Source organism: Curcuma longa, chromosome 14 (genome assembly GCF_044706935.1).
Source record: "Curcuma longa cultivar G26 ecotype Majalengka, Jawa Barat chromosome 14, ITB_CL_G26_1.1, whole genome shotgun sequence".
In the NCBI taxonomy this organism is placed as follows: Eukaryota; Viridiplantae; Streptophyta; class Magnoliopsida; order Zingiberales; family Zingiberaceae; genus Curcuma; species Curcuma longa.
Window position 1 is genome coordinate 4,714,801 of NC_133874.1, and position 22,512 is coordinate 4,737,312.

Here is a 22,512-nt window from a genome sequence, read left to right on the forward strand (position 1 = left end):
TTTTTTAAGCTAATGCACTTCATTTGCCGTCAAAAGACTAGACCAATTATTTAAAATGGTTTAGGTTTACGTGCGTGCCTAAATATATTTAAATAGTTGAGTTTTATGCTCTGTCACTCCGAAAGATGGAAACGGAAGAGAAAAGAATCTAAGATGGATTTTCATAATTTTTATTTCCATCCTCCACAATTAATATATGAGTTATAAATTTTTTAAAAATATAAGTGATAGAGAACAAAGTAATATAATCCTTGCATTATTGGAGATTGATTCTCCAATAGCTACTAATACATTTATTCTTCCTAGACTATAATTTTTAAGAATCTTTATAATTCTTTGATTCGTAGTCTTCCTTAAAAGTAGTCAAGCATTAGGAAGTGCACGTAATTATTCCACTTTCCATATATATATATATATATATATATATATATATTTTGTATCATGTGTTCATTTATCTTTGTCGATCTTATTTTCACTTGTATCTAATGGTTATCATCATCCATTAGTGGAGCCAACTCGAGTGAACTTTGAGTTATGCCGATGTCACATTTCGAACTATCTTCTTTGTTCTCTCAAATTTTCTTTTCTCTCATCCGTAAATTCAAACTTTTTCTCTTTTTGATGCCGTCGGACCCTCGGATTATAGCCCGGGTAGCTACAAACGTGGCTCCATCCATGTCATCATTATCTCACTTCAGTAAAAGGTAAAATTTGCCATCCCAACTGTTTCACATAATCAGTCCTACGAGAAATTGCAGTTGACTACTACAGAAGAAGACATTGCCTCGACTTCGTTCTACTCCGTAGTAACCAACTCCACCATATTTCAGAGACATCATCATCATTTCACTTGAGCAAAGGTAGAATCCGCCTCATCAATGCGGTCTCACACAATCGACCTCATAACTATCTATGAAAAAATAAATTTAAAATTTACAATTACCGCGATAATCATCATCATCTCAAAATCATGTAAGAAAAGGTGTACATTTTTTTTTATCTTTCAATAAAGTTTATCCCTTCGCTCGTCTTCTTCGATTGAATAAAAAATAAAAAAGAATCAAATATAGATTTTTATAATTATAAAAATTAAAAATTAATCCCGGAGGCAATTCAGAGCAATGAAGCAGTAAGGAAACAGTGGTTTTCTGTCTGTTTGCAGGGAAAAGGCTTTATTTACCATGGCTGTCGCCATCGATTTTTCACGTCCATTTCGCCAGACAAGGCGATTCCTCTTGTCTTCTTGTCCACCCAATTTCGACTTTGGTGATCCCACAGAACACTAACAGATTTAGTTTCTTGTAAAGGTAAAGAAGAAAAGAAAAGATGATATCTTCTTTAACAAGAAGCTGAGATGAGATTCTTCAGCAAAGTTCAGTATTAAAAATTTCATCTTTTTTTATGAGAGAGATTTCACATTCTATTCTCAGTGTTTTGGTGGAAAGACTACAGAGATGCTAAAGAGTGTTGTTGTTGCTCTTTGTATATCGCTAGAACAGTTTTGTTTCAGATGAACAATACTTGATGCAGACAAATCTAAAAGGTAGAAGAGGCTTCTTCCTCAAACTTCTCTCTGCTGCCGCTGTTGCTGTTGCTGTTGCTGCCGTAGTTGAACACTTGAACTCACTGGTGGCTGCAGATGTCCAGTAGCTTCTTCCTTCCCTCCACGATCTCATCGAACAAGTCGTCCAGCTGCCCGATGAGGTTCTCAGTCCCGATCCTTAACGTCAAAAATAAGTCTTTTAGTCCTTCCAGCTTCTCCTTGAGCCTCCCTGCGGCGACATCTGGTTCTGCCTCGGCCTTCTCCAGCTCCTCCCTCAGCTCCTCCGTCGCCGCCCGCGACGCCCGGAACTCGTGCAACAATGTTCCCGGACCGCCACCGAGTCCCTCCACCTCCCCCAGCAGCCTCTGTTGCAGTCTCGCCATGGGAGTGGCGTAACCTCCGGCGTAGAAGGCGGAGCCGTCGAGGTTGCCCTGTTCGGGACAGCAATAGACTGATCCCCATATCAAGATTAAGAGAAGGAACGAGCTCACGTTCCTCAGCGCGTATAACACTCCTCTGAAGCCGTTGAATCCGTTGAGCCTGGACCCCGAGAACGCCCTCTCGTCATCCAACCGAAGCGAATCCGGCTCCAGTTTGGTCTCCGCCAACACCCTGTTCTCCTCCTCCAGTCTCATTGCTTCTCGCCTACAAAGTGTGATCGCTCGCAGCGCCTATTAGCGAAGGAAATCAGGTTAGAAAACACAACTATGCAGCTTCAAGAAAGATTTTTGAGGAGCCAAGGAAGTCAACCCGGACCTGGAGAGCGAGGTCGGGATTGGGATTCCGGTGCCATACTTCGAGGGAGGAGACCATATCAGATCCACGGGAGTTGTAACTCTCCATGCCGGAGACGCCAAGCTTGATGACATGGCAGACATCCCAAAGGCGGGAGCTTTCGTCCATGTACTCGTCGAGCCACCGCTCACCGGCAGGCAGTTGGAGCTTCTTCACCAAGCTGATGAGCTGGGAGTGAAGCGAGCGGAGGAGAGCCATGGCACGCTGCAAAAACTGCAGCGACATGAAGCTGTTCGACGAAAGGTCGAGCTCATTTAGGCCGGCAGAAAGGGAAGAGAAGAAGCCGTTGACGGAGTAAGGAGAAGGCCTCATCTCATGGGTTTACGAGCCGGGAGAAGGGCGAGGATGGTGGGTCGAGGTGAGCCACGGGAGGAGAGGAGATTTAATGAGATGAAAGGGGAAGGTTTGACGACAATGATGGGTGTCTCCTGTGGGGGGTGAAGGATGATTAGGAATCTGCCATGTTGAGTTGTTTAGTGGCAGAAAGGAAGAGCTAAGTCATGGAAGTTGGAACACAAACCTAATGAGTTGTATTCATTGTTCTCTTCTCCTTGGACTGCCTCCTGTTCTCAGATTGGTTCCTACCTTTTTAATTCCTCTCAGTGATGCATCTCCACGATGGGGTGGGTGGCGTGGGGGGAGGCCACCACAATCTTTACTTCCCTTTCAGCTTCAAGTGGAGCGAGGCGAGGGCCCTCTGCTTTCTTATCTTTTTCCACTAGGACACCAATTTCTTAGCCATAAATGATAAACAGATCTCCTTGTCTTTTAAGTTTGAAAATCGGTTCCATGGAACCTCTTCAGTCTTCATGATGATGAGCAGCTGCCGCACTTGTCGATTCAAGGAAGAAGAACTTCAGTAACATACGAATCAGCGAATTGGACAAGGAATGGCTTTGTCCAGCTACAGAGATGCACCATCATTCATCCTAAACCAAGGGAATGATGGGATTTCCTGAACCAAACCTGCACTCACATCAATTTGTTCTTCCTTTTACTGCACAAAGAGGTGGGTCTTGGTGTTGCAGAAATCGCAGTGGTCTTGTCTTTGCTGAATGGGAGGAGCCACTCATGTACCCACTTCTTTTTGCAGAATAAAGAGCTTGTTTGGCTGAAGAACGTAGTTAAAGCAGCTTGGGACTCATATTTTAAGATAATCTCTCTTTTTTCAGATAGATCTGCAGCCATGTTTTGCATAGTGAAGTTAGAGTGGCTGTCGACGTTAATTGCTTGATTTTTCTGACCACTGTTCGTTCTACTGTGGATGAGATGTTGTCTGATGAAGAATAATAGCAAGCAACAGAGAAGTTGGAGGATGATGATGATGGTGTTGGGTTCCTCTGGAGGGGTCGCGATCAGGATGTCTCCCTAGTCGTAGATAGTATGGAGGGGGGATCTTTAGTTGTCAAATAATTCCATTGGTTTGGTTTTACTTGTACTAGTTGTCGGCCCGTGTGATATGACATTGTATAGAGCATTCACATGAGTCGACTTGAAGCGACTCAAATTGGTGTCGTGTCACTGCACTAATGATCAAAATAAATGTTAAATAGACAGCCATCTGCATTAACTGTGATATTAGCAATATTGGAGCTTCCCATTGAAGCCGTGGTGCTGTAGTGATCATACTTTGGAGCTTCCCATGCATCCAAGATTCAATGTTCAGAGAGTGTCAAAAATTCTCCTCCCGTATTTGAATCATTGGGATCATTAGATCATCGTGTGGAATGTCATTTGTACTTTTAGATTTATCTCGATAGTCAATTAAAAATTTTTATAGGACCAGATTGATTACCTTTAGAATTAGTTAGATAGTAAGATTTAGATATACAAAAATGATACTAATAATATCTCTTCTCCGGGACTATGATGTAATAGTAAAAGATGAGGCATACTCCCTAAGCAATAAGGATTTAAATCTCACTTAGGACATATTACAGTTATAAAGTTTAAAAAATTTATAATACTGAATTATCCACCAGGATTATCCATATATGCTTTCTGATTTACCCTGGTAGTCGATAGAAAACTTCTATAAAATCGAACTGATCACCTCCAAGATTAATTAAATCGTAAGAGTTGAATATCTGACTTATTAAAAAAAATATGATGCTAGTAATATCATCAACAATATCAATGTCTAACGATGTAAATCAAGCTAATATGAATATCTTTTATGACAAAAAAAACACCTTATGATACTTCAACATCTTTATGACAATTCGTGAACTTATCAATTTTTCTATTTAGGGTGAAAGCTTATTTATATTTGTTCAATATACATAAGATAATTAAATGAACAAGCTTGAGCAGTTCATTTAGCTAAATAAACAAGTTATGAACACATCTATGTTTAACTTGTTAATATTCATGAATCAAGATTGTGTCTATTCATGAGTAATATTTAATGAACAAAACTTATGGATCATATTCATTAACAAATCTCTTATCAAATTTGTAAATAAAAAAACTTTTAAAACAAACAAATAAGTTTGTAATATCAAACTCACTCACTAATCAAACAAGGACAAGGCAACCAAGTGCACTAAACTCTCATGAGTGTAGGGTTTTGAAAAAAAGTCAGACCATATTGAATTTATTGTATACAATCTTATTTTATATTTTGTAAAAAGTTATTTTTACAATTTGAATCCGTGATCTCAAGTCACTTGACATCAACTTTATTATTGTCCTAAAATTCCCCTTCATTACCAAATAAGTTTACAAATATAAAAAATTTAAATAATCAAATAAGTTCAAATTAAGAGCTCGATCATATCTAATGAATTAAGTTCAAATTGAGCTCATGCACAAAAAAAAAAAAAAATCAAACTAAGCTTAAATAATCATTTTAATAGTTTCATAACTAGATTACATTATTAAATAAATTTGAACAATATATACAAATTTCACTCGACAGTCCTATTTCTATTCCAAAGTAGACAAAGAGGTTAACTTTATATGTACCAAAGCAAATCAAACTATTGTCATGTTCTTCATCTTTATTACACCAATCTAGCTGCTTACTTGAGTCCACCTCCATTTGGCATGACTAAGCCTATACAAATGAAGGGCAAATATCAAATACACACTAATACACACTAAGTCTTATTGATAAACCATCAAAACACTATTAACTCAACTATAAGGGAGAAATAGTGAAATAGTTTGTCTAACAAATTGTGTTTTTGTTGACAATTTGGAATATAATATTTTATTTTCAACATGGTATCATTTCAATTATTGATCCTTATCTAATCATCTCAAAAAATACCATTGAGAGGAGGTTACTCAAACAACTTTCCTTCCCTCTCAAACTTATCTTCCTTTTTTTTCCTTCATTTAATTGTATTTTGTCTCCACTTGAGTTGATGATGCTTTGCCGCTTCCTTCAATGTCACATACATCACCATGTCACACCTTGCACCATCTACCATGGCTTCCTATTCATTTTTGATACAGATTCAACATGATAAATTTTTAAAGATCATAACTTTTGACTCGAGTATCAAAATGAGATATGATTTTTAATCAAAATTCTTTTACTGATCTATATTCAATATAGGATAAAATTCTTCTACAACTCTGCTCCGTCGTAACCAACTCAGTTATATTCCGGGAGTAATATAGGATAAAACTCATACTGAGAATTCCGTGGTGAGGTAAAAGTATTCATGTGCGGAAAATTAAAAATTTAAGCTCTCTGGATATATTCCATGAATGAACCCTGGATTGAAAAAAATCCACATTATCGTTTCCTTCCCATGGCAGCCAATCCCACCAGTCCGCGTGGCTGAGTAAAGTAGCGGTCATGGCGAAGAGGAGCTGGCCACGCAGCGACAGCAGGTGCCGTACGAGTCCTTATTCCGTGGCGAGGGAAGGCTCGAACGATCCCAAGCCACAGCCGCAAAGCACAAGCGGTTAGATTCCACATCTCGTCAATCTCCACGCCGAGCCTCCACGTCTCGTCGCTTCCGTCGCGAGGAAGGTCATGGGGACTGCGCGAGGCCACGCCTGAGACGCCAGAAGGGCTCCCCATGGCTTGTTACTCTGCTGGAAATGCCTTCGTTGTACCCACCGTTTGTTCTCCGCCTTCTTCCTCGTCCTCTTCCACGATGGGCGGCACGTCTCGCATGTCCGTCGTCTCTGTAGCCCCGGCCAGCCGCCTCGTGGTCTTGAGCTGCCAAAGGAGAGATTTTTACGGACCTCTGGTGCGGAATTCCTAACCCTATTTCCTTCATTTAACAATGCTGACTCAAAGTATCAAAAAGGTTGAATCTTTAGGGCGATGCCCCATCTCCCAATGCTCGAACCTATTCGATCTAATGCTCCGCCAAATTCAAGTTTTTAGAAGCACAATTTCTGAGTTTCAATAAGAATTTGTTAAAGATATGATGATTTCATCCCACTGCGTTGTTCCATAACCAGGCTGCTAGACTTTTGGGTCCTCCGACAAAATTTGAAGCCTCGAAGCTGAAAGTAGTGTTCACGGGAGAAGAAATGGAGAAGCATGCTCCAAGCACCATTCACCGAGCTTACACACTCACACATTGCGACTTCACAGCGAATCTGACCTTATCAGTCTCCAACAATATCCACATTAAGATGGTATCTCAATCACTAGCTATTTCGCATGAAAGTGATAATACTTTACTTAATATTTACGATATACAATCATAACAACAATGACCTGTGAAAGCTTAATACGATCACAGTTATTGGACTGGCAAACTAGGTTACATAAAGATGGTGTGGTGGCAGAGTGGAAGAAGGTGAATGAAGAAATCTCTTTGCATGTTCACTGCTTTGTGAGTGGAACTAGCCTCCTCCAAGATCTGGCTGCTGAATTCCGATACCATATATTCTCGAAAGAGTTGCCATTGGTAAGCTTACGAGATGGACATTAGTCACTGAACTTAAATCTATCTCCTTGTCAAATTACTGAGTTGTCAATTTGGATATAACAGGTTTTGAAAGCTGTGGTTCATGGAGATTCTGCCCTTTTTAGCAAGCATCCTGAGCTAATGGAAGCTGAAGTATGGGTGTACTTCCATTCGAAATCAAAGAAATACAATCGATTGGAATGCTGGGGTGCTCTCAAGGATGCTGCACAGGTATGAGAAAACTGCCATAACTTACATTCTTTTCATTGTTGATGCAAAAGTTGATGAAGGCTGGTTGCTAGAGGACGTTGGACGACGGATTTGATACTTTTCAAGCTTCAGTGTTTGATAGCCTTGTGAAGTTTGGTAGCCCGAAAACAATCCTGCATGCCTTAGTTGCTTTCCTCCTATGAGACAGAAGCTACTGCATACAAACAAGTATATTTTTGGTTTCATTCATTTCCCTTCAGTCACAGAAGCTGGTGAGGGTATTAGCATTGTTCATCTAAATCCAAGTATTTGGTTAATCGATGATTTCGACAGAAGGTGCTCACTGCTAGAGAATATGAGAGGCACCCATTTACAAAAGGCCATTAGTTTGCAGTGTCTCTTCATTTGTACAACTGATACTGAAGATATGGTCGTAGTAACACATTAATCACAAAGGCTTTATGATCTGATTGCTTTAATAACTTGTGTTGGATTAGTTTGTTGACCTTATAAATTGATGATCCTCTTCCTTGGCTCATCTCTCTCTTCACCTTCGCCTCCTTCCTTTCTCTCCTCGACACCACCATTGCTAGAGCTGCAAAGGCCTTTTCTTTATCTATTTCTTTAGCACCACCATTGCTGGAGCTCCTTAAAATTTGGAGCACTCCTCTCCATTAAAAGATCCTCTCGAGGTATAGCCAACATTTTTTGAATATGATGACCTTCCTTCCACTATAAAACAAAAGTTAAGGCAGGAGTAGTTTTATTCTTTGCTATTCGACATCAAGAAAGACTAGGAAATTACTGAATGAGCACATTTTCTATATAGGTTTTTTTTGTGAAAGTCCAAACGTGCACCTTGAATGATCACGAATAATCTAAATGCCTAAGACAAATGATGCATCACCAAGATCCTTTATTTAAAATTCACCTAATAGAAATGACGAGATTTTTGGCAGCAAACCCTTATCATTATTTGCTAGTAATATATCATCCATATACAGAATAAGTATAATAAACTTATTTTCACTAAACTTGATATACAAACTTCCTTAATCTACATACTAGGAATTTTGAATCTTCCGGTTCAAAGTTCTCTGACTACACCATGTATATAGTTTCCTTAATATTTCTATTAAGAAATATAATCTTTACATCCATTTAATGGAGCTCTAGGTCATAATAAGTTATGTGTCATGATTACCTTAAAAGAGTCTTTCGTTGAAATCAGTGAAAAAGTCTCCTTGTAACCAATATCATTCTTCTAAGTGAATTCCTTTACGATAAGGCGAGCCTTATATTTTTTGACATTGCCCTACGAATCCTATTTGATTTTAAATATCAATTTACAAGCAACAAATTTCACTCCTTCATGCAATTCAACAAGTTCTCAAATGTCATTGTCCATCATAGACTTCATCTCTTCCCTCATGGCTTCGATACATTTTTCCTAATGAGGGCACTATTTGATTTCTTGGAAAGATATTGGATCATCTTCCAATCTAATGTTAAACTCATGCTCTTGGAGATCAATATAGTCATGTGGCATTGTAGATCTCTTTCCCTAATAGATCTCTTTAGAGGCACTTGTCCTTGAGGTGGTTGAGAGTCATGCTCACCCGTAGAGAGGGAATACATCTATTTGAGCTGACTTACCCTTCAATTGTATTGGAGGTGATATGGAAATATTGTGGTTCACTACCCTTCCGGTTATACAGCTTCAACTGTATGTAGAATGATAACTATTTCACTATCAATTGCATCAGTAGTTATTATATTATGATCACCGATATTCTCCTCAAATGATATTTCCCTAATTTTATCGCTCCTACCATTCTCAATGAATTTGACATTACCCATCTCGAAAAAGGATCTGCTCGAGGGGTTGAAAAACTTGAAGCCCCTTGAGTTTTCAAAGTATCCTATAAGACAGCTAACGATTTTTGCATCCAATAACCTTTCATTTTGCCTATAGGGCCTAGGCTTAGTTGGACAACCTAGACATGTAGATGTCTAATATTAGGTGTTCTACCTGTCCACAACTCGTATGAGATTTTTGTTACTACCTTACTAGAAACTCTATTGAGTAAGTAAACCACAATCTTAAGTGTCTTATCCCATAAAGACTGCAGTAGAGAAGAAAATGACATTATATTTCAATTCTCACCATATCTTTTAGGGTTCGATTTCATCGCTTTGTCACACCATTATGTTGAGGAGTCCCAGGCATGGTGTATTGCGATGATTCTGCACTCAGTAAGGTAATTCGCAAATGACCTAGAACGTTGTTCACCTAATCCATAAGATTTACCATAGTACTCACCACCATGATTTGATCTGATAGTTTTATTCTTCTTACTAAGTTGATTTTCAACTTCGACTTTGAAGGTTTTGAACATGTTTAGGGATTGCGACTTCTTGTTGATAAAGTATAAGTGTCTATATAAGGAATAGTCATCTATAAAGTTGATAAAGTATGCTTGACCATTCTATGAAGTCTTAGAGAACGGTCCACATATATCCGTATGTCTTAGCTCTAAGACCTCATTTCTCCGTCTTAAATCCTTATTACTTTTGTTAGTCGTCTTCCCCTTGATACACTCAATGCAAATCTGACATATCAAGGGAATCAAGAATTCCTAATGACATTAACCTTTCTATGTGATATTTAGAGATATGTCTTGAACGCCTATGCCACAACACAGATGAATTGTCACTCGTCAAACCATACTTCACCCCTATACTATGCATTACAATAATATCTGTATGAGTTTCAATGTCTAATCTGTATAGTTTATCAATTAAGGAACTAGTACCATCAAAATAGAATTTAAAAAAATATTGAATTTTTCATTTTCAAATGAACAAGTGTATCCAGATTTGTCCAAACATGAAATAGAAATTAAGTTTTGTCTAAATGACAACTCTATAAATATGTTTTTCAAATTCAAAAGTATATTGTTTCCTAAGTAAGGTCTAAAGCCACCTATGACATTTACGTTCGCTTTCTTATCAATTCCCATATAAATGAATCTTCAGCATCAATTGACAGTCAGCGCTAAAGGCAACTATACATAGTTACACTTATGTGAATAGTTATACCCATATCTATGCACCAAGTATTATTAGGTACAGTAGCTAGGTCGACTTCTAAACTGACAAAGTTATGAAGTTTATCTTTCTTGACATGCCAGTTGACGTATTTAGGGCAATCCTTTAAGTGACATTTCTTTTTACAAAAGTAACCTATTGGATTTGGATCTTGTTGCTTTTGCACCTTATGCTTTGAAGTTCTAGTCACTGCAAGTTGTTTACCCTTACTCTTATTGTATCCTTTTTCTTCTTCTTGTTCGAATACTGAGATAAGAATACAAAGTGAGCACTATGAGATGTGTCATGTCTCAATCTCAATCTCTCCTCTCCTGTACATATTGAAATATGAGTTTATTTAGTGTTTACTTCTCCTTTTGAGTGTTATAACTTATCTTAAAAGGAGTGAACTGTATAGGTAGAGAGATTAGTACTAGGTTCACAAGGACACTTTCATACATTGCTAGTTTTAGTGTCTTAAGCCTTATAATCAAATTTGACATATCCATGATGTACTCTCTTATGCTACCCTTCCTATTATATCGCATGGACATCAACTTCGTAAGAAGTGTGGTAGTCTCGACCTTTTTTGTTTGAGGTGAATCGGCCTATTAATTCCCTAATAAAGGTTTTAACATCCTCATTCACAGTTATCGAACCCTAATTGATTCTGGAATAGACATTCTTCATGATCATAAACTCATGCGATTATATCACTCCCACTTGTCAAAAATCACCTTTTGATCCATAGTGGAATCATTGGAAAAAGGTGCAGGACAATCGTGTCTAAATGCAAAGTCTAGATTCATGCAGCTTAGTAATACCATGATATGCTCTTTCCATTGATCAAAGTTTGTGTCAGTGAGTATGGGGATGTTGTTTAGATTGATATATATTGAGAGTGCTACATAAACAAAAGCAAATAGCATAGTTCAATTTAACAAACAAGGCATGTATCTTTATAGTTATATATCAACAAAATGCCACAAATAAAATATGCAACTTTATGGGCATTGATTGAGATATCTAATGCAACATTATATTAAAATTTTGGACTAAAATGTAACTTGCTATGGTATTTTTCACCCAACTCATAATTACTTTCATCTATCACACAACTTGCCTTCCTTTCGGCCGACGCATTATACGCATGATATTTTATTTATGAGCTTCTATAGTTAGCTTATGTTTTCAACTATCACTCATAATTCTTCTAATCGACCACATAATACCCCTTCCTTTTAGCCAACACACTACGCACATAACTTAAAATATCCAAACTAGATTTGTGAGCTTCCTTAAATATATATCTGGCATAAAGAATATTTTTTATTTGGACCAACCATTTTTAGCATAGATATACATCCATCTACTCAAATACCCCAAGCCTCTCTAATAGTTCTCGCTTCGGTGATAATATTAGCTTGATTAAGTAGTAAGCGTGAAGAAGAATCCAGGAAAAAATTGTTTAAAACGTAGCTAATCAGATATCAATCGGTTGATATTAATACCAATCCATGCATTGATACCCTCATCAATTGATTGCCTTCAGACAACAATCGATTGATACGTCTTATGTATCATTTTCAAGACACAACAATCGATTATCCACCATTGGCAATTGATTGCTCTATAGTAGTCGAGTTTCTTCATCGATTCATAAGGCTTTTGTTCGCAAGTTAATCCATAGGAATTGATGGAAATCAATCATGATATCAATCAGTTGAACTCGCCAATCAATTTGAAGACCTTTTGTAGACAACTGAGCGAACAACAATCAATTGGACCTCATGACAATCGATTAGTAAACACTAGTCGAACTACCCAATCGATTCTGCGACCTTCTGTACGTAACTCCAGACTCAACAATCGATTGGCTTTTTATGGCAATCGATTGGTGTCAACCAGTCAAACTATCCAATCGATTCTAGACCATTCTATGTCCAACTCTAGGTTCAACAATTGATTGGTCCTCATGGAAATTGATTGGTGACAACCAGTCGAACTGCCTAATCGATTCCAGATCATTATGTGTGCAACTTTAGACTCAATAATCGATTGACACCTTATAACAATCATTTGGTGTATCAATTGAATCCACCAATCAATTCCAGGCCATTCTATGCCTAGTTTTACGCTTAGCAATCAATTGGTGAGTTTTACCAATCGATTGGTAGCTGAAAATCTGATTTTTACACACAATTTTTTAGCTAAAAAAAACTCTAAAATCATGTCATTATTCGCATTCTTCACGGATAATGCAAAATACTCGATTACTATGTTAAATCCTAACCTATCCATCCTACATTCGATGAATATACATCAATTTGAAGCTCTGCAATTGAATTGAATGCCAAAACGATGCATATTTTTCAAATCGTTGAACATAATCCTTATGCCTTAAAGATGATGATAAAACAATTTTAAAGCTTTGATACCAATTGAAAGCAATAATGGTACATCAAACATAATCAATGATACATCTACAATGACCTAGTTATTATCATCTATAAAGCAAAACGAAACTAAATTGATACAAAGGCGAACAAAAATGACTGACTTGAATCGAGAGTCAATGTCATTGTATCCCTTACTTGTCGTCGGAGAAGTTCCTTCAATGCAATAAAACTCTTCTGTAGAAATAGACGGCAATAGATCTTAGTCTCAATGGGGAAGAGTCCAAAGAAAAAGAAATGTCAACAAAATTAGCAAGATGCCCAAATCAAGGACCTCTTCCTTTTATACAAAGCTTATGCAGAGACCATCCACCATAAAAGCTCTTAACTCATTAATAGTCCATTAATATTAATGAATTGAGTTATTTGATATATATATTGAATCCACATCCAATAACATAAATCCCGTTTCATGCAACATACATTAGATCACTTAATTGGAATTTAATCTGAATTGTAATTATTATGTATTGTTGTTTATCTCATATTGGGTCACCAAATGGAGACTTAATCCTTCAAATACAAGATGATGTGAGTAAATAGAATCAAGTGGATAACTTTGCAAACTTCACCCAACACAATCAAGGTGGCCTTGGCTTCACCACATAGTTTGGATCTTGGTCTACCACCACTATGACTTTGGCTTATCACTCTCCTCTCTCCTTAATTTGCCACCATTGTAAGAGATGCAAACGCCCTTCCTTTCTCTATTTCCTTAGATGAAGTGAAGTTTAGCCTTGACTATTTGCTTGATGATACTCACTTGCTTAATTGCTCTTGCATGACACATGCTTACCTTACCTTGCACATGAAGAGACTATTGTAAAAACCCTTCTATTCTGCACGGATCGATGCATTTTTAGGAAACACAAGGGAGAGAAGAGATGCTCAAATTAAAATTGGAGCACAGCGGCACTCCTATCCTTCCATAAATTAAGATTCTCTTGAGGTAAACAGCAGGTCTCAGCCTAGTTAGTAGGAGGGCTGGATTAATGCAAATCCGCATATTAATTGGATAAGGATAGGAAAGAGGCAGATAGATAGTTAGATCCACTATCTACCTAGAGATGAGTGAAGATTTAGAATCAATTCATTACCTTGTGTTTTTAGTAAATTGTAGCCCTCACCAAAATCAAGACAAAGTTGGGGGTGGAAAGATAAAGATGGGCAAAAATTAAAAAGACTTTCTTTTTATTAATGAAATAGTAAATGGATGTTTATTTGTTATTTATTATCAAAATATTATTTCATCCTGTCCCTCTCAACTTATTTTTATTTTCAAAAATGTCTTTATATTTTAATATAATTATAATAATTATGAAATTATAACTGTTATAATTATATAATAGTTATGATTATGTAGTTATTACAATTATACAATTGTAATAGTTATGATTTCATAGTTGTTATAATATAGTATTATTAGTATTGATAAAGTTAAAATATTTATGTTATACAGTTATAAATCATAATTTCTATAATAATATTAAATAAGAGTATTTTTAAAAATAAAAAAATAAGTTGACATAGGATGAGATGTTGTCTTAATAATAAATGAAAAAGTAGCTATTAGTGAAATTAAATGAAGAAGAAAGTAGGGTTGTAAATGAAGATAGAAGAAGAAAGAAGTATTTATAAAATTAAGTAAAAAATATTTCAATTATTGTCTATATGAATATTATTATAAGATTCTATATAAGATTTGTGATCTAGTAATTATTATTAGTCAATGAATCAAATATTCATGAATAAATTTAATGTTCAATTGGATAAGAGTTTATTTATATTTGTTCAATACATATAAGATCAATTAAATAATTAAATTTGAACAACTCTTTAAACTAAATAAATCAACTTGAACACATATGTGTTCAGCTCGTTAATATTCGTAAACAACATTCATGAATAATATTCGTGAGCCATGTTCATCAATAAAATTCTTATCAATATGCTAAATAAATAAATAAATAAATAAATTTATATTATCAAGTTCAATAATTAATCAAACAAGTTTAAAATGAAAAATTTTTAAACAATCAAATAAACTTGAATTGAAAACTTAATAACATGTAAACAAACAAAACTGAAATAAACTTGAACACCACGAAGTTTAACTCGTGCTCAGCTTATTTGCAGCCCTACTAGTAACGGTGGCCAAGGCGGAAATACACGGCAGAGTTCTCGATTTACCTGCATGATCTGTGGTTCACAGATAGTCGTGGGGCCGACCGTATGGGGCCGCTAAGGTGGCGAATTCCACCTTTATTGCAGAGGTGGTTCAACACGTTCCACACGATCGAAGAGTTGGGATCGAAAACCAGAAACAAGAGGAGATGAATAAGAGAGGAGAAGGGGTATATACTTTGCACGTGTACCCTAATTCCCATTCCACGTCGATGCCATATTAGCCGTCCTTCATTCGATAATAAATACATTTAAGAAATGCCCATTCCTTTGACATTTTCAGTCTTCGACTTGTCCACCCAAACGCTTTCAAGTCGAAATTGAACCATGAACCACCAAATTGGTCCACACACCATTTCATTTCTTCAACTTGCAGTGGAAGAACAGTAAAAGGCAGAGCAAAGCCATGAAAACCGCTTAAACTTGCAGATCCTCGAGATCCATCTCCGAATCTTTGCCTCTGGTTCATAAAACAGAATAATTGATGGCGTCGGAGAGGACCATCTTATCGCGCAAGAACAGTCGTCCATTCACTGACATGAGTTGACTTTTGGTACAGCAAAAGGAAGAAGAAAGGCATGCATCGTATTATTTCTTGATCTAAACAGTCAACTAATCTCATTCTTCGTATCGTAGAGCTAGTTTGAAACAAGTAACTATCACACTCAGGTCACTGTGGATCGACAAAGTCTCAATCGATAACGACTGCTAACCTACACTTTCTTTGACCATTTGAGTTTGACTTTGCCGTGTACTACGCACAACGATGCTAAAGTTGACTGGCTTTTCCTACATTTTGGCCACGAGCTGTTCAGAAAAGCAATGGACGAACACGGTTGCAGATACGAGCGAGTGGCAGAGCAAATCAAAGATCATGCATTCATACATATTTCAACGCTAATAATTCTGAAAGCATATAAACCGTACGTTTGTCCCGAGTGCTCTGACCTCTATGATTTTTTAAACCATGCAATCTTTTCCTTGTTTCACTCTCTCCCAATCATTTCTCTAATCACTGCAATTCTAAAATTCAATGAACCATTCAATTGTTTCAATGAGTCATCTGGGAAGTGCTTCATCTGCTATCGCACAAAGTGGGAATATATGTGAAGATCACATAAATATATCTATCTATCTATCAATGCTAGCTCACGTACTGCCAGAACAAATTCGATCAAAGAGGAAGGTTTAAAATTAAGATGTCACACAAGCTGGCATGGCAAATTAAAAGCTACGGTGTTCATCGTGAAGACTGCTGTCCGCACTGTTTCTTGACAGCCACTGCTTAGTTGAAGCTTCAGCAGCACCAGGAAGAGGAGAATCCAATGCAGAAGGTGAGGTTTAACTTAACATCTGGCCAGCTTGGGATATTTTGAGAGCTTCTGTTACTTTTGCCCTTTTACCCATCACTCGGAAAGTTCCTGCCGTCGACACCACAGCCAGCCAACCTTTGATCTGTACGCTCCTGGCTCCTATAAAAGATCTCCTCCATCGGCACTCTTCTCTGCATCTCATCTATCCAACGTTCTCTTCGTTAGCGTTCGTTCTTCTTTAGAGAAATTTCCTTGCTCTACTCTAAATTTGCATTGGTTTCACTGAACTGAATTCTCTGCGCGTGGATAAAGATGGGTGAGAACGGCGCCGCCAATTACTACCAAAATGCTGCCTTGGAAATAGGCCTGCCGCAGGGAGCTTCCAAATGCTTCGACGACGATGGCCGTCTGAAGAGAACCGGTAAGGAGCGAGACAGGATCACTGTGTTCTTCTGTTACTCTACATGTTTTGTTTTGGTTTTTGTCTGAATTATAATCGTGTTCAGGCACCGTGTGGACTTCAAGTGCGCACATCATAACTGCGGTCATCGGCTCCGGCGTGCTGTCTTTGGCCTGGGCGATCGGTCAGCTCGGATGGGTCGCCGGCCCTGCCGTCATGCTCTTGTTCTCCGTTGTAACTTACTACACATCTGCTCTCCTGTCCGACTGCTACCGCTCCGGCGATCCCAGCACCGGCAAACGCAACTACACCTACATGGATGCCGTCCGTGCTAACCTCGGTGTGTTCCGTACTCTCGAGCATCGGTAGGACTCCGTAAATTAAATTACAGTTCCTAACGTGGATGCGTCTTCTTGTTCCCGACAGATGGCTTCAAGGTCAAGCTCTGTGGCTACCTCCAGTACCTCAACATAGTCGGAGTTGCGATTGGATATACCATCGCTGCTTCCGTTAGCATGGTGTAAGCAGATTGCTCAAGCAGGTTTATCATCAACCAATGAAGATGAGTGTTTTGATGTTTACTTTTGGGTGGAAACAGGGCGGTGAAAAGGTCGAATTGCTTCCACAAGAACGGAGACGACAGCCCCTGCGAAGTTAACAGCAATCCTTACATGATCATGTTCGGGGTGGTACAGATCATCTTCTCGCAGATCCCGGATTTCGACCAGATATGGTGGCTCTCCATCGTCGCCGCCGTCATGTCCTTTACCTACTACTCCATCGGCCTTGGTCTCGGCATTGCCCAAGTTATAAGTAAGCTGAAAACTCATCCACTGCTCGATTCAACGCCATGAACAAAGTGTTGTGGAAACTAAAAATTGTGTTGTGTTTTTTTCCCTTCTCAGAAAATGGTGGTTTCAGAGGTAGCCTCACCGGAATCAGCATCGGCGCCGTCAGCCAAATGGACAAAATCTGGCGCACCCTACAAGCCTTCGGTGACATCGCCTTCGCCTACTCCTACTCCATCATTCTCATCGAGATCCAGGTAGTTGATTAGTTGAAAAACACAAGGAAAAGAAGTCGCTTAATTACGACGTGCAAATGCTCACTCAGTCATTTTTACATACACTTTTAGGACACAATTAAAGCTCCGCCACCGTCGGAGGCGAAGGTGATGAAGAGGGCGACGCTGATCAGCGTGGCGGTGACAACCGTCTTCTACATGCTCTGCGGGTGCATGGGCTACGCGGCGTTCGGTGACCTAGCGCCGGGCAACCTCCTCACCGGCTTCGGCTTCTACAACCCTTACTGGCTCCTGGACATCGCCAACGTCGCCATCGTCGTGCACCTCGTCGGCGCCTACCAGGTGTACTGCCAGCCGCTCTTCGCCTTCGTGGAGAAGTGGGCGGAGAGGACGTGGCCGGAGTCGAGGTTCGTTTGCGGCGAGATCGAGGTGGCGTTGCCGGGGGAGCGGACCTACAAGCTCAACCTCTTCAGGATGACGTGGCGGACGGGGTTCGCGGTTGTGACGACTGTGGCGTCGATGCTGCTGCCGTTCTTCAACGACGTTGTCGGCCTGCTCGGCGCCGTCGGGTTCTGGCCGCTGACGGTGTACTTCCCGGTGGAGATGTACATCGTGCAGAAGAAGGTGGAGCGGTGGAGCACGAGGTGGGTCTGCCTCCAGCTTCTGAGCCTAGCGTGCCTCGTCATCACCGTAGCTTCGGCCGCCGGCTCCATCGCCGGAGTGGTCAGTGACCTCAAGGTTTACCGGCCTTTCAAAGGCTGAGTGGCCAGTGATTTGCGCAGCTTGCTGGTTCCCATTGATTTGCATCTGCTTTGCTTCAGTTTACGTGATTGTTTGTAATCATTCAAAGAAAGTAGTTCAACTGAAACTCGTAATGATCGCCAGCTGATCAGAGCTTCAGAATAAGATTAATTAATTATCACAAAAATGAAAATTATTGTAAAAGAATGGAGGAAGAATCTCCTTTAAAAACTCAGGAAAACCTTGCAATTAAAACATCAACAAATTGTGTAATCCCAAGTATGTTTCATAGGATTTGAATGCCTTCCAACATGATCTTTCATCTTTTCTCTTCGTGAAAGATTAAGTTTTCATTTGGTGGGCTACTATATATGAGATTAATATAACACATGCAACAACATTAAGATTAAATTCTAATTAAGTGATATATTAGTAGCATAAATGGAGATTTAGATATTGGATGTGGATTGTATATGTAGATCCGTCAATCCGATTCTTTAACATTGTCGGTACAAGGAGTGTTAGATAATCGAACTTGAGTTTTGATATTGATAAAGGTTTAAAGTTAAATTTAATTATGATCTAATAGCTTGATCAGTTTGCAGGTAGCACAATCAAAAAAATTCTAATATGTCAAATTGACTAGATACTAAATAAGTTAAAGTCTTAGTATGTTAGTTGGATTGAATTAGATAAAGAAGACTTGCAGATCAAGAATACCAAACAACTAAGTCTAGATTGGTCAATAGACTAAACATCTAGCAAAATGAACTTGATGAGTTAGTGAGGATCGGAGATCAAGTTAGAAAGTCCTGGGGTCAAGTGATCGAATGCTGAGCAGAGGAGCCTTACATGGGTATGAAGGACCAAGGGTTTGACCAACGGTAAGTTGAGGTAAACTCTTGAAGTGAAATGATTCTTCTAAAAAGAATAATGGGTAAGGACGAATCCTCTTTATATGGACAGCCTTAGACGACGGTTCGACAAAGGGGGGGGGGGGGGGGGTTCACTCGAATTTCGAAGTTGAGATTGGATAGTTAGGAAATTGTCAGATTCAATATCATGATTTAAATTTCATATTATTGTGCTCACTCAAATTTGCAGGATTGATAGACCGATCGACCCAATCGGTAGATTGAAAGGATCGATAGATTGAAAGGCTGGTTCAGTCGACTGAAAGTTTATGTCTTAGCCAAGTTATCCTGTGTGCTGACATGGTATCCAAGGTGGAATGGATAAGACTTGGAATGTTGACGTGACATGGGATAAGAACAAAGTTGCTAACATGGCAAGGAGATACACTTTGACTAGCTGATGTGGCAGAGGGTGTGGTCAAGGACAAGGATCACGGTGCTGACATGACAGAAGGTCATCATCAAGTAGCTGACATGGCGAAAGAGGATTGGAAGAAGGTTGGATTGGTAGGCTAATCCTGGGGATCGGTAGACTAATCAATTGGATTTGGATTTGATATCGGTAGATCGATCCGGGTCTAAAAAATAAGGTCTCAACCTGAGGCTTCATTATCAACTGCCAAATACTTCTACTCTCGCCTCGGTCTAGCTGCATTATTTCTCCGACAACCATGCTCAACGATGAAATCATCTTTGTCAGTATCTTTTGTTCATTTCTATGTATCACTTCATTCTTTAATTTCTAAGGGGTGGTGAATCTTCACCCCACTTTTGTAAAGAGGTGAATCTCCATCTCCGAATTATTATTTAGACAAGGACATGAATAGTAAATTACCTATCGAAAGCGATTAAAGATTGAGGGTCATAGAGTAACAGCCAAAGTCTGTGAACTAAGTAAAAACAAACTTATTTTATGTGTTTATTTCCACTACATATTTTTGAAAATGATAAAATGAGAAAAATAGTTTTAAATGAGAATTAGTCACAAGTGCTACTCACCCCCTCAAGTGCTTTTTGATCCTACAAACATTATTGAACTATTAACGAATATGGACTTCATGTTGATGGTCCTTGCAAGATGGACCTTTGGAATACAAGGGATGGGCCTTTGGTATGTAAGGGAGAAGTCAAACATTCATTTAAGGCATCTTTTGAAGAATTGTTGACTCCTCTTTTCCTCCTCTCTTCCCCCATTGAGAAAGAACTCTAGTTACTGCCCATTCCTGTTGAAAACTTCCATTGCATTGTAGGAACTTCTCCGATTACAAATAAGGATCAATGGCTTTAGTGCTGGATTTAGGTAAGCAATCGAAATGTCATTGCTTCCATTCAAATTTTGATTTTGTAGCCTTATTGATGATGATAACTAGATCCAATTAATGCATCCTTTACTTTGTATTCATGTATTGCAAGTGCTTTCAATTAGTACAAGAGCTTAGGATTATCTTATTATCATTTTTAAGATGTAAGGATTGGGAAGCTTATAAATAAAGTATCATGCACATAATGTGTCAGCCTAAAAAAAGACGAGTTATGTAGCAGATAAAGGTGATTATGAGTTGTTTCGAGAGTACCACTAGCAAAATACATTTTAGTCCAAAAGACTTAATGTAATATTGCACTAGATATCTCAATTAATACTCATAAAGTTGCCTATTTTATTTGTTGCATTTTGTTACTACACAACTTTAAAGATATATGCCTTGTTTGCTAAAGTGAGTTATGTTCTTTGCTTTTATTTATATAGTACTCTAAATATCTGTCAATATGAACAAATCTCCATGCTTATCGGCACAAACTATGATCCATGGAAAGAATATATTATGGTGTTATTAGGCTGTATGGATCTAGACTTTGTATTTAGACACGATCGCTCTGTACCTTTATCTAGTGATTCCACTGTGGATCAATAGGTGATCTTTGACAAGTGGGAGAGATGAATCGCATGAGTCTTATGATAATGAAAATGTCAATTCCAGAATCAATTAGGGGGTTTGATAATTGAGAATAAAGGTGCGAAAATCTTCATTAAGGAGTTAGCAAACCAATTCATCTCAAACGAAATGTTGAGACTACCACACATCTTATGAAGTTGGTATTCATGCGATATAATTGGAAGGGTAGCATAAGAGAGTGCATCATGGAGATGTCGAATTTGATTATAAGTCTTAGGACACTAAAGCTTAAAATATCCAAAAGCATACTTGTGAACTTTGTCTTAATCTCTCTACTTACTTGTGAAAACTTATTCCAGAAAACACGCAATAACGTTTGTTATGATCGTTTCTGGAGTTTTTAAACTATCACTGGAAATCATATTCTTGGTGTAATTTTTGGTGGTCAACCATTGATCGCCAATAATGGACAAACAACTGAAAAATCTTTTCAGATCACGATGGAATAATTTTTCGGAACCTTCGTAAGCTTCCGAGAAGATTATAGGCAGTAAAACTCCTGACTACAACCCGACAATAATTCGAGTAGCGATTTCACAAATCACCACCCACAGAAAGCCAGCTTCGACGACAAGAGGCAGCAACTCCGGTGACAGATCCTTCACAGACCAGAGGGTCCAATCTAGCAAAAAACCTTTAATCCGGCGGATGGAAATCAAAGGTCGACGGTTTCACCTACCGACCGTGGAAAGGAAAGGTGGTGTCGAGCGCAAGAGCACAGGAGAAAGCTGATGGGAGAGCGAAGCCGGCGCTAGGGTTTCGGCTTCTCTAACCGGCAACCGCGCGATCGGAAAGAACCTTCTTCGCTATGAACGAAGGAAGACTGGCGAGCTAATCGCAATTCTTCGATGAAGGAGGATGATGCGATACAAAACCTCTTGATGATCCTCTTCCACACAGCCGACGGAGCATAGGCGGCCGGCCAACGGAGCAGGGGTAACCAGGCGGTAATCCTCAACGTCAAAATCGCAATCCAATCGCGATTCACAGCGAGTGAAGGGTGG

The 22,512-nt window shown here is 38.7% G+C and overlaps 3 protein-coding genes across 3 annotated transcripts; 2 read left to right on the forward strand and 1 right to left on the reverse strand.

Annotated features, from left to right (window-relative positions):
- Positions 1-1,356: 1,356 nt before the first annotated feature.
- On the reverse strand, positions 1,357-2,749 carry LOC141845116 (uncharacterized). The gene is made up of 2 exons (XM_074733165.1): positions 2,300-2,749; positions 1,357-2,214 (listed from the first exon to the last, which is right to left on the reverse strand). Exons 1-2 carry the CDS (start codon positions 2,648-2,650, stop codon positions 1,624-1,626), a joined length of 942 nt encoding a protein of 313 aa, XP_074589266.1. The 5' UTR covers positions 2,651-2,749; the 3' UTR covers positions 1,357-1,623.
- A 3,490-nt stretch (positions 2,750-6,239) lies between these two features.
- LOC141845553 (magnesium dechelatase SGRL, chloroplastic-like) lies at positions 6,240-7,881 on the forward strand. The gene is made up of 5 exons (XM_074733613.1): positions 6,240-6,549; positions 6,767-6,946; positions 7,054-7,221; positions 7,306-7,452; positions 7,524-7,881. Exons 1-5 carry the CDS (start codon positions 6,376-6,378, stop codon positions 7,632-7,634), a joined length of 780 nt encoding a protein of 259 aa, XP_074589714.1. The 5' UTR covers positions 6,240-6,375; the 3' UTR covers positions 7,635-7,881.
- An 8,834-nt stretch (positions 7,882-16,715) lies between these two features.
- On the forward strand, positions 16,716-18,773 carry LOC141845125 (amino acid permease 3-like). Its single transcript, XM_074733175.1, has 6 exons — positions 16,716-16,895; positions 16,981-17,214; positions 17,301-17,394; positions 17,473-17,687; positions 17,780-17,919; positions 18,010-18,773. Exons 1-6 carry the CDS (start codon positions 16,787-16,789, stop codon positions 18,658-18,660), a joined length of 1,443 nt encoding a protein of 480 aa, XP_074589276.1. The 5' UTR covers positions 16,716-16,786; the 3' UTR covers positions 18,661-18,773.
- The last annotated feature ends 3,739 nt before the right edge of the window (positions 18,774-22,512 follow it).

Excerpts from the sequence above, each read along its gene's own strand:
- LOC141845116 (XM_074733165.1), bottom strand. The coding sequence starts at position 2,650 with ATGAGGCCTTCTCCTTACTCCGTCAACGGCTTCTTCTCTTCCCTTTCT. Across the intron at positions 2,215-2,299 it reads ATCCCGACCTCGCTCTCCAG|GCGCTGCGAGCGATCACACT; the intron begins GTCCGGGTTGAC and ends CTTCGCTAATAG.
- LOC141845553 (XM_074733613.1), top strand. The coding sequence starts at position 6,376 with ATGGCTTGTTACTCTGCTGGAAATGCCTTCGTTGTACCCACCGTTTGT. Across the intron at positions 6,947-7,053 it reads ACAATATCCACATTAAGATG|TTATTGGACTGGCAAACTAG; the intron begins GTATCTCAATCA and ends ATACGATCACAG. Across the intron at positions 7,222-7,305 it reads TCTCGAAAGAGTTGCCATTG|GTTTTGAAAGCTGTGGTTCA; the intron begins GTAAGCTTACGA and ends TGGATATAACAG.
- LOC141845125 (XM_074733175.1), top strand. The coding sequence starts at position 16,787 with ATGGGTGAGAACGGCGCCGCCAATTACTACCAAAATGCTGCCTTGGAA. Across the intron at positions 16,896-16,980 it reads TGGCCGTCTGAAGAGAACCG|GCACCGTGTGGACTTCAAGT; the intron begins GTAAGGAGCGAG and ends AATCGTGTTCAG. Across the intron at positions 17,215-17,300 it reads TGCCGTCCGTGCTAACCTCG|ATGGCTTCAAGGTCAAGCTC; the intron begins GTGTGTTCCGTA and ends TGTTCCCGACAG.